The sequence below is a fragment of the Haemorhous mexicanus genome, chromosome 6, assembly GCF_027477595.1.
Source record: "Haemorhous mexicanus isolate bHaeMex1 chromosome 6, bHaeMex1.pri, whole genome shotgun sequence".
In the NCBI taxonomy this organism is placed as follows: Eukaryota; Metazoa; Chordata; class Aves; order Passeriformes; family Fringillidae; genus Haemorhous; species Haemorhous mexicanus.
Genome location: NC_082346.1, coordinates 29,963,475 through 29,975,514, shown reverse-complemented (window position 1 = coordinate 29,975,514; position 12,040 = coordinate 29,963,475). Strand labels below are relative to the sequence as shown.

Here is a 12,040-nt window from a genome sequence, read left to right as displayed (position 1 = left end):
AGAGCTTCTTGCACCCATCTGTTTGCATGTCCCTGCCCATGAGGCCGTTCCCTGGCGCAGCTATCCTCCCAGACAGACGGGCTTTGCACAGGGGACTCATCCCAGCCTGCAGGCGGGAAGTTTGCTGCAGTTCCCAGGGTAACGCCTTTCCCATGAGATGGGGGAGCTGCAGATGGAGGCCGCTGCTTTTCCCCACAACGAGACACAGTTTCCACTGGGAAACCCAAGAGCGAAGTTTTGCTCTGCGCAAATCATGGCCATTGGCTCCGTTTCCAGCCCACTTCTTCAGGGCAGCCATCCCTCTCCTCAGCCTGGCCCACTACTGGTGTTTCTCCTTCCTGCTTTGAACACAGGAATGCTGAAATGGGGGATGTGGAACAGTGTTTGCTCCTCAGCCCTGCTGGCACCTGACGCAGGGAGCTGGCGTAGCCCCAAGCCACCTGCCTGTGAGAAGATAACAAGAGGAGCTGCCTGTCACAGATTAGTTAGAGTGTGACTGAATAGGCATTATATAAACCAAGGATTATTTGTTATTTTTTTTCCTAAGGAAGTACCCAAATATTGGTGGAAACTAACAGTTTTTCCCCCTAAACTCAGCCATGTTATTCTTCCAGGAATTAACATCCATATCTTTACCTTCTTCTTCCTATAAATAGGATTCAGGGACTGATAATTCCTTAGCACTCTCTCTCTCTGGTATTCCTCAAGAGACGCAAAATGACAGCCCTGGTCTTAGCCCCCCAAGTCATGTTGCCCTGCAGAAGACTTGGCTATCCCCTGCGGTAGCACTGGGCCAAGCTTTACAACAGTGCATTTTAAAATAGTGACAATCAACAATTTGATTTATACTGCAAAAAACAAAAACCAAACAACAGCAGCAAAAACAACAAAAAACCCCTGCATACGTGGAATGGTGTGTCTGCAGAGCTCTGGGATGGAGCTGGCCATTCTCATGCTGAGCCCTGTGTGTGAGGCACAGAGCAATGGCTATGGGCCTCTCCTGCCAGGCAGGACAATCGGCACAATGACAGTGTTTCCCTCAGCCAGGTGCTGGTTTACAGAACAGAGACAGATTAGGCCATGTGTGCTCATGCAGTTGAACAAACTATTTGGTGAAAGTCACACATCTCAGTAATGAAATGCCACTTCTGTAGGGAACAGCTACATCCTCCTGGAACAGCTCTACATGGAAAGAGATTAGAAATCAAAGGGAGGTGGGAAGTGTTTCTCTTTTCCTAGAATGTTAACTTGTTTAAAAATATTTATTTCCAATAGCCTGCTAATTTTTACATTTCAAATTTTTTTTCTACATTTTGTGCTTACTTATTTTCACTGAATAATCTATTTCTCTTGCTCTTTTTGTGGCCTATTATTTGAAACAGCAATCAGTAAGACTTCCGATTACAAAGGAAATCTTGGCTAAATATAGTAATGAAGAGGAGGTTGTTTAAGAGCTGCTAGGTATTCTACAGCTCTCTGGTATTCCCTGAATGTTTATTTCAAGCAAGACTTTTTTTTTCCTCTTAAGAAAAACATCATTTTTAAAGAGGAAAGCTCACAGCTCACAGAAATACAGCAACTGGTGCAGTACCTGAGATAGTTTTTCTCTGTTATATCAGTAATTGCAAAGCCATCAGTATTCCCTATGTGGATATACCCTGTCTGTAAATGGAGAACACTGGCAGCAGGTCCGTAAATAGGTCCTGTAGGTCCTTTGCTCCTGAAAGCACATGCTGCATGGTCTAAGTTAGGGCAGGAGTTCAGATATCCTTCTTCCTAGTCCTTGGTCCTGCCAGTGGGAAAGCTCATGTGGATGACAGCAGGGCCTGAGCAGGTCTGCCACGGCCACACTCTTGCATTGGTGGCTTGGAGGAGAGCGCAAGGAGGGCAGGGAGGCCAAGCAGGAGAGACAGGCACCAACCCACGAGGCACGTGACCAAGGAATGTGCCAAAGTGAGTGACAGCAGGGCAGGAACAGGCTAAACTGTTTCTGAAATTACTTTTTTTCCTAGACCTGCTTGTGATGGATGCTGTGCAGCTGATACTGATTCACAAACTGTGGGAGGGACACCCCAGTTTTCACAGCAGCCTTGGCTGTGCATCCCTCCCTAAGAGCTCTACCCCTGTGCTGGTTAGAGCTCTGCACCAGCAGGACAGCACTGGGCAGAACAAGTAGCAGTGAGTGTAGGACAGTGCTTTGTTTTTACCAGTTCCCATGAAACTGGAGAAAGGAAATATCTTCACGAGACCCAGGGCACAGCCTTGAGTGACAGCCACTGGACATCATTAGGCACAATCCTCCTTGCCAAACCACTTTCCTGGGGCAAAACTGCAGGCACATGAAATTCTAGAGGCAGGCTCACCCCACCCGCCTCCCTTGTCACGAGAGCCTTGTGGCCCACTCTGGGGGAAGGCCCCTGCCCTTCACTCCCAGAGAAACCATTCCAAGAAATCACTTACACCTCTACATCTCCTCTGTCTGTTTGTCCCTCCTTCCAGGGAAAGTCTCTGGCAAGCAAGCGCCTCACGGGCCTGATGCAGTCCTCCTGACAGCTCCAGCCGACCGCCCCACGGGAGAGACAGCTGGGACCACTGCCGGGGACGGGGCATTTCGGGGAGAGCAGGTCCCTGCAGGGGAGACAGCCTGAGCAAGTGGAAGCAGAGAGCCACACGCCAGTGGAGCACCTCTCTTCACAGTTTACACCAACACTTCCTTGTCTGCACTGCTCCTTAAGGACCTTGAGCTCTGTGCAGGTACTTTGTTTCCACCTGAGGTTTGGAGAACACTTCACCATACACAGGAAGTCAACAAGGCAAGGGCTTGCTGTCTCATTATTTAAGGAAACAGACCCAACCACAGCTTGAGAGAAGCTCAAGAAGAAAGCAGAGCAGCTGAGAGAGATCAGTGTTTCTCCACATCTCTTTTCTCCCTGGCACAAACGTGACTGTAATAAGATGGCACCGCAACCTCACATACTCCCTTTCATGTGGCCATCTGGATCCAATAAAATATCTGGATATTTAGCTGGAAGCTGCTTCTCCTTCTCACAAAATCCCAAATGCATTTCACCTGCAGATTCACTGACTTTAACTTGGTTTTTCTGTCCTATGTTTCTCCTCCTTTAAAACAATGGAAAAAAAAAAAAAGGCACTATTTTAAGTTCATCACTCTTTGTCCTTCCAATAGCATGTAGCATGTCCAGAGATGATGCCAGATCCTCAGCTGAAGTCAGGAAAGCAGGAGTGGTTTTCATCACCTGAGGATCTTCTCCCTTGAGTCAGACTGATCCTGGAGCAAAGTCTCTGACGTTGGCGGAATTGTTCTGTATGTGCGCGTAGTGCAAATGTGATCAGACTCTGCCTGATGCTCAAAAAGTCATGTTTGAGATGGGCAATGCACACACAAGCATACACACACACACACACACACACACACACACACACACACACATACACACACACATATACACTCACACACAGTACTTAAAGTGAGTTGGTTTATTTAATTTTCTATTTATTTAAGATTTTGCATACCTCATCAATGATGGATGTTCAAACTTTTCTCTGAGCAAACCAAACAGGACTCCAGCTCTCCAAGTGGAGAGAGCCAAAATCCATTCATTTGTTTCCAAGGAAAGGCAACTCTGATATGGGCAGGTGTCAAAATTCAGCCTACAGTGAGGAGAGAATTGACGGTGTGAATGGGCAGGGCACTGGGTGCCAAGTGACACTCCCTAAACAGCAGCATACCCAGCTGTGATATCATGCTCAGATAACTGACCCTGCTGAGAAGCATCATTCTGAGAGTGAAATTGTACCATGGGAGGAAATGAGCTTCCACTAAAACTCATCTGACCTGCAGCTCGTGAATGCAACAACAAAAGATGGCCCAGTTGCTTGTTTCAAGCTGTTGGAGGTATGGTGGTTAAGATGAGGACAGGACTGAAGTGACTTTATTATGAAATCCACTTATACTAGCTGCAGATAGGAAAATGGCCTGCATTCACATACAGTATACTATCTATATATAAAAAGAATTTCAAGACTCAGCTGACTCACAAAATCTCCTATATTTTGTAAGCAGTTCAGATCTGAAGCATAAATGCAACTAGACATGTCTTGGTCTTCTTCACTCATGCCAAGGTAAACTGGCTTTTTGTACAGGTGGTAGAAACTGCTATATGGCTACAAGTCAGCATTCCTACCTAGGCAAAACCATCTAGCTAAGTAGACAGCTGGCTATTGACAACATTCACTTCTGAGGCAAGTATTACTCTAATATCTAAGGCCTATGTATGCACAAAAACATGCCAGCATAGTTTCTGTCAGAAAAAGAACCTTCCTCTTTGCCCATGACAGTTCTCATTCTGATATCTCTTTTCCTTCCTAATATCAATATACCTAAGGTCCATTCACCTGCATGAATGTACAGTAGACTACTAAGTATGATCTTTGTTCACATGCCTATACCCTAAACAGCCTGCTGTCTGAAGACTGCAGATCAAATTCATCCCACATATACATGACACACAAGCAAGTTCCAGGACTGCAGAACCATGAATGTCCCCTGACATTCTTGTGGTCCCCTGCCTCTGAAGAGGACATTTGTCACCCCCCAAATTGTCACTTAGCTGTCCTTGCAGGACCTATTTGTCCTCTGTTGCCCACCCAGACAAAGTGTCCCCTTGGGAAATAGCAGGTCTCTGTGTGATAGGTTCACATGTCCATTCATGCATATGCATATGTGCCCCCTTGGTCATCCCTAGGAAAATGCAGAGGTCATCCCTTCTCAGAGCCTTGTAGATGGTGTTTTTATCTCTGTCAAACCCTCCAGTGCCATGCCTCACTGGAGCTCTGTAAACCAACAGCTGCTCGCACTCCAACCTATTCTGCTGCCAGCTCTGCCCAGCCACAAGGCATTTCCCATGGGGGGTCTGTCTTGTGAACCCTCCAACTGGTCTGCAGGGCATTCCTGAGCAAGATGTACACATAATACATTAAACTGGTGTGTAGCAAGGAGCAGGGATAGTAAAGTGGTACATGTGGGTCTCTGCTTTGCAGTGAGTTCCTGACACTGGAGAGATCGTCTCCTGGGGGAAGGATGGGGTAGCTCCACAGAGATACTCCTCAGGACCTGCAGCATGGGGACACGTGTGGGCAGGACTGGAGAGTGCTGGTGGGTGATGGGACAGGTGGAATTTGGGTTATGGTCTGTGCAGGCAGCAGAAATGCCAGACTTTAACCTGGGGATGTGCTGCTGCCCTGTGAGCAACACACTCTGCTTTGTCTTTCAGCTTTATTCCTACAGGACGGTCATGTTGGCTGCCACAGTATTTTGCCTGTGGGGAATATTCCGTATTTGAACAGTTGAGCGCGTGGAGGGAATTCTTACAGACATGGAGAGTATGCATATGGGCGTGCATCAGGGGGCCTGGATGCTGAACAGCTTGCCATGTAAATGCACACTCGTGCAAACTAATCTGCTCAGCAATGGCTAGCTGAGCGGACAGAGCTGCATATCCTCTGGAGGGAAGAAAGCTCTGCTCCTTGTTTCCTGACTAAATTTCTCCAAAACAAACATGAGAGTAGACAAGGCCTCCTCCTGGAATACATATTAACTGTTCTTCACATGTCTTTTACTTCACATATCGTGATATTAACATGTAACTACTTCCACATGAACCACATCCTTGAATTATGCTTTTTAATGACCTTGCTTATTCCAAGTGATGCTACTTTTGTACACCCAATGGTATCCCATTGAGCATTGCAAGCAGTAATCTGCTGCTCTCTAAGTGTCCGGTGTCTTCCAACTACCTCATCATGCTGAAGATGAGTTAGGAAATCAGCTTTCCACCTCTGTTTGTGTTCTAAATGGCATCAATTCAAGGAAAGACAGTCTGGAAAGCTTCTACAATGTCCAAGCTGTGCAAGCTAGCTACAAAACTACCCATACTTACAGGGCTATGGCTGTGAAATATGGCTGTACACTGTTATTTGGATAATAGAGTATCCAGAGCACGCATGGTTATTGTGGCAAACCAGCAGCAGGACAAGCACTAGGAAAGGTTCGACAAGCCAGTGCAGAGAGCGTTAGGCTGAAGCAAATGGATTAATGTACTCTCAGTATAACTCAGCACTAAGATCCCATAGAGTACTGTAATAAAATGGTAGCAGGGCAGCCATAAAAAGTGGCAGTAAGCTGACATAATAATACCAGAATAAATGTAGCAATAAGGTAACACAGGCCACTGCAGTAAAGTAGCATTTTGATAATGCAGCAATAAGACACAACAGGATGCAGCAGTAAATTAGTTTGTGGAATAAGGCAGTAATAACAGTGTGTGTGGACAAACAGTGGTACATTTGTACCAGGTACTGCAGCAATAAAGATAACACAAGATGTCCTAGTAATAAGTTACTACAGTAACAACAACATGATGCACTGTAAAGTTATATCAGGATGCTTCCATGCTGCAGTCAAATCCTACAAGAAATGGTAGTGAGACAATGATGACAAAATATACCCCATTTCCGAATGCAGAATGTGAATCAGTTTTCTGCACCGTAACCCAAATTCTGGAATGATCTCAGCAATACCAATCCTCTCATTCCTGCTTTCAAGGAAGCTGAGGCAAGAGTGTTCCCCCACCCAGACAATTATTTTGGTCTGAAAATACAAAATTGACTCATTGTCTCTTCAGCCAAATTGTCACAGACTGTGGTGAAGTTCTTTGTTTAGTTCTACTCAGGTGAAACCCTGGTGGTTTTGGTAAGTCCTTTGCCTTTGAAAGGATTTGGCTCTCTCATCTTCTGGCATGGGTGATGCTTTTAGCCTAAAATTATTTCTGGTTTGGGTGGGAGAAGGGGAACCCAGGTACAGAAGATCTGACTGTACCAGTCTGTTTCCTAAAATGCACAAATAAATGGAGCATCCTGGAAAAGTCAAAGCAACAAGGACCAAATCTGTTCTGTCTATCATGCACTCATGCACACAAAAATAATCCTCCTGGAACCAGTGCAAGCCCTGGGTGCATCCATGGGCAGGACTTGACCTAACCCTGTTCTCAGTGTCTGCAGCAGAGTGACAGAAGCAGTGTCTCTGTCTCCTTTCCTGTTTTTCCATATTTTTTTTTAAAATCTAAACTCACCCTCTCTATGAAATGGTTTGGAAAAAAATTCAATTGCCATAACACAATATGCCGTATCATGGGCAAGGAATAGGTCTGTCCAAGGAATTTGCTGTCTTTGTACTCTTCAGTAGAGGGGTAAAGCATTCTGAAATATAACCGGCAACCACTGTTATACTCAGTAATCACCAGGAATAAAGGTTTAGTCAGAGCATCTACGTCAACAAGAAGACTTGAGTGGAGTGTGTGTGCCAGATAACAAGATGGTCTCCTGGGAAAAGGATGTAAATAGGGCACGACTGCAGAGTCTTAACTAGCAAGAGCAGCTCACAGCTTCACAAGTCTCAACGGATACAAATTTTCTGACCCTTTGTGCAACAACTTTGCTATCCCTTTGTGTGGCTTCTTCTGTCTCTAGGTGACTGCTCGGGTCAAGTTTGGAGCGGTGCTCTGATACACCTTTGCTTGGCTCTTGCCTCAAACTCCTTGGCTTGCTTTTATTGTGGTTTAATGATTAAGCAGGATTATTAAAGTAGAGCTCACAGTAGGGTAAGGTAGGCTAGGTTATCATGATTACGTTGTTTAAGCTGTGAGCAATTTTGAGCTTCTCAGCACTGTTTATAACCTGAGACGGGGAACAAGCGACGTGGCTGCTCAGCAGAACAGCGAGCTGGTGAACAATACGCTATCTTCATGCCCACACGTACTTTGAACTTACTGCTGAGGAGAAATGCTTTGTAGTGAGAAAAGTAATCTCACGGCAGGGGAGAGTCAGACCTGATCAACTTTTTCATGTGATACAGATTTTGCTTTGCCAGCCCCTAGCATCTGCAAAGCTTGCAGCTAAGAGCCAGCAACCTCCTAATCCTGCTGCTAAGCTTTGGAAACAAGCTTTTCAAAGGCTGTCTTTACACAGCAATGCTATTACTTGAAGGGTTTTAATGTGAATTTATGGCTATTGCCACAAGTGTCAGTGTAGCTGCCCTCTGTATTTGCAATAGGAAATTGTGGATTCACCCCATACAGAGGGTGGATGTTAGTGGGCAGAATTTAGGGATGCACCAGTGCCTTCCTGTCTGGGGACCCAGAAGATATGCTGAAACATCTCATCTGGCAGAGGACAGCACTCTTGTGGGCAATGGATATTGCTGTCTGTCAGCAGAGATACTAAATGGAGCTTCTCTCTCTCTCATCTTTGGGGACTTGAACCATGCCATCCTTACATAAATAGTAGGTGACAGCTAACCCTGAGCAGCACCTTCTATAGGTGGACGAGGAAGTGGAGTAGGGTGGACTGGGATTTCTAGAGTGGTTGTCTCCTTTTGGATCCTCAACAGTATTTCTCGTGTCCATCCATGTGCAGGTCACTCCTGCATGCTGCACAGCATCACAGCACAGAACTGTGGACGTCTGGTTCTTACCATGGTTCTACATGAGGCTCATGCCACATGGATTAAGGCACACCAGATTAAAAAAAAAATCAAATTATATTTATACAACACATCACTTCTCCTAAAAGCATCTGGGATTCTGGAATTTGCTCTTCGGGGATCATTTGGGGCCAAAGGAGACACTGTGGGATTTTCCTCTACAAGGGAAGAATTCTGAAGGGTCTCCTGCCCCTGTGGTGTGACTGGAGGCAGCCAGAGCTGCTTCTCCGCAAGGCCACGTCCCGTTGCCAGCAGAGGGCAAGACCCGGGGAGGGCGGAGGGGGCTCGGGAGGGCAGGTGGGCTCTGTGGATCCGTGCTGCACGGGGGGACACGGGCACCGTCCCACAGGGCGGACCCCGGACGAGGGGAGCAGCGGGCCCGGGGCTGGACGGCGCTGCCGCCGAGAGTTTCTGAGCTCGCACAGTCACGGAGCCGCTCGGGATTCGGGCCGGGGCCGCCCGCGGGCAGGGCCCTCAGCCAGCTGGCAGGGCCGGGCAGGGCCGGGCCGGGCAGGGCCGCAGCTGCTCCCGCCGCGGGGAGGGACCGCTCCGGGCCCGGCTGCTCCGCCCGCGGGCCTTAACCCTGCTCGAGGAAGCTCATCGTACCCGGCCGCAGCTAACACCGCGAACAAAGGCTGCCCGCCGAGCATGGAAGCTCGGTCCCATGCCCGGGGTTGCAAAAGGCACCTGGTTTGCTGCAGCGGGTGTCCGTGCTGCTCCGTGACCGCATCCCGCACCCTCTGCAACCAGCACCCGAGGCATGGCTCTGCTCCTCCCAAATAAAACCGAAAGCCGCCCATCAGCAAGCTCGGTGAGCTGCTTCAGAGGAGGACAAGATCTGTGGCTCTCAGGTTTTGAAGGTCCCAGAGACGAGCAGTGTTAGCAACCAAGCCCTCCTCACCAGCGAGGTCACCTGCAGAGCCAGGAGGTGTGACTGCCTGCGACCCTGCTCGAGGGTTGTGCTGCTTCCCAGACCTGCCTGTGACCCCCCGTGGGGGAGCTGAGAGTTGCTGGGCTTACATCCTTCAGAGCATCTCTGTTTTCTGTGTGCCATTTGTCTCTGCAGGGTGTGTAACATTTGCTGGTTTTGCAGGAAGGGACCAGTACAGGCCAGGAAAATCATTACCTTCCTCAACCAGACCCCGTGCTTAGTGCACACAGAGTCCATCGTTAATATCCTGGGAGTCAGACTCAGAGAGTTGCAATGTGCAGTCCCTTGTCTTGCTTGACAGGCTTATTTGCTTTGTGCGTTTGCCTTCAAGCCATCCTGCAGCTCTGCTCATCAGAGCATCCGTGCTCCTCCACCCATCATGCTGCCAGCACACCACATCACCATTGCCCTGGATTTTCCCCGCATCCCCTTGCTTCAGCATCTGCAGTTCTCAGCTGCCTTTCCTTAACTCTTGCTTTCCCTGACCTCCTCTTAGAGATGTTAGTCTGTACAGCTCATGAAGGGATTGGCAAACCAATATTTTCTTACAAAAGCTGGCTGAAGAATCAGTCTATTCACTAAAAGAAACACTCCTCAAAGGCCACCATGTGCAAGGCTACTGAGCTCTGAAATTGCTAAAGTGGGGTGAGGAGGATGCGTATGTGGTTTGGATTCACCCCTCTTTGAATCTCAACCCCACACTGCAACTGGGCTGTGTGCTGAAGTGGCCCATCCTGAGCTCACGCAGTGGCAGCACCTTGGCAAAAGCAAGTTTGTAGAATTTGCCTGTACACTGTGTTCAAGACTGCCTGGCTGTGCTGTCACCTCTGGGACATTTTCTTTACGTTTGTCTGTCAGTGCAGCTGCATATTTGTTTATACAGATGGTAGCAGGGAAGGCCTCAAACCCTTCCCTCAGCTGATAGAAGTCTGATACCATGTTAGATCCTCCATGCTGGGGCACAGACAGATTTGGGGCATGGTCTGGACAAATCAAGCTAACTAGATCTTTCCACAATCTGAAGAATGTTTGTCTTGCCAGTTTCTTCAGCCAGCCCTGTACATATACTCCCACATCCAACACATGGAAAAACAAAATCTTTCTGTGCTTAGTGTGATAATCCTCCACTGTGGGTCACCTGCAAGCCCTATCTTGTAATTAAACTTCTGAGCTTCTGTATGTCATGCATTTTGGATAGGTAATACCCTACCAAAAAATGCCTGTCCTCCTGTGATGACCTGCCTCTGGATACAGAGATACTCTGCCATGATGCTGAACTCCTTTCACAGACCCTGCCTTCTCCTCTGCAAAACTGCTCTCACAGCCAGAGCTGGACAGAGCTTAGCTGCCTTCTGCCCTCCTTTAATTAGACACTTGTCAGAGCTTTATGAAAAGCAGCACAGCAAACCACAGACTTCTAAAATGTGGAAGCAGTGTCGAGAGCAGTGCTAGGAAAATAGGAAATTAAATTCATAGTGTGGGTTTTCTCTTTCCCACCTAGGGTGTTATTGACCTGATGAATATGGTGGCAATTCTGCAGCACTTTAACAGTGGTTTGGGGGTGACCTTTGTTCTTATCTGCCAGGGCTTTGAGCAATCTAATGGGTCACAGGAAAGATGTGCCTGGCTGCATGTGGAGTGACCTTGATCAGCATCCTTTCCTTGGCTCCCTGCCTGTCAGGGCATCACTGGAGCCCACTCTCTCATGGGACTTGGCCTTCCCTCCCTGACTTTCTCTTCTGATCCAGCAAGCAGTTCTCAGAAACAGTCAAGTCACTGTGTTAAGGTGATCCCACCCTCACTGTGTCTTTGTTCCTGGGGAGTCTTAGGCAAATCAGGTTGCAGAGTATACACAGAACAGCAGAGTCTCTATGTCAAATGAAAGGACAGTCCAAATGGAGAGAGAGGGCAAGAGAGAAAGCTCTGTGTTTGCATTCATCTCTGACATGATGGATTCCCCCTTCCTGGAAGCAGCCTTGGCATAAATAAAGCCAGTAAAGGCTTTTATGCAAGAACTCCCTTCACTACCAATAGTCCTAGAGTCATAGATAATAAAAGACCTGGCAGCTCATCTTGCACTGCTCCCTTTAATCAGCAGGATTTTCCCTACTGAATATTCACTGAGGTTGCTTTATCTAGCACACCTCTGAAACCTCCATGGATGGGACCTTAGCAGATGCCCTCAGGAACACATTTTTCCATACTTGAAACATTTACTGCAAGGAAAAAAAGAAGTCTGATATACAACATAATATGTCATCTCTTGAGTAAGTTTAAAAACAGGGAGAGCCATCTGTAGGCCACAAATGGCAAAGGTGTTTAGCACAATAGATTTTTTTTTTCCTTCAGTACTTCCCTTAATGTATTTTTTGCATAATCTTTAGTTTATTGCACTTTTTATCAACATCCATTCCTCATCATGAAAAGTGTAGATATTTGTGGATTATCATGTCTCATTTCAGCCTTTTCCCCACCTCAGACTGTCATGGCTGAGGCTTTTCTCATATGCCAGTTTCTCAAAGACTGTCTCAAAGACTATCGATTTTCCT

General features: G+C 47.3%; 1 protein-coding gene across 4 annotated transcripts in view; it reads left to right on the top strand.

Moving 5' to 3' along the window:
• RGS6 (regulator of G protein signaling 6) overlaps positions 1 to 7,346 on the top strand; it is a 257,356-nt gene extending 250,010 nt beyond the window's left edge. For 2 of the 4 annotated variants that reach the window (XM_059849626.1, XM_059849627.1), the window contains exon 18: positions 2,500 to 7,343. In XM_059849626.1, coding sequence (XP_059705609.1) covers positions 2,500 to 2,550 — 51 coding nt within the window. In that variant the 3' untranslated portion in view covers positions 2,551 to 7,343. Of the gene's footprint in view, positions 1 to 2,499 lie in introns of all 4 variants that reach the window. The other 2 variants (XM_059849629.1, XM_059849628.1) reach the window with 2 other exon arrangements.
• Positions 7,347 to 12,040: the final 4,694 nt, after the last annotated feature.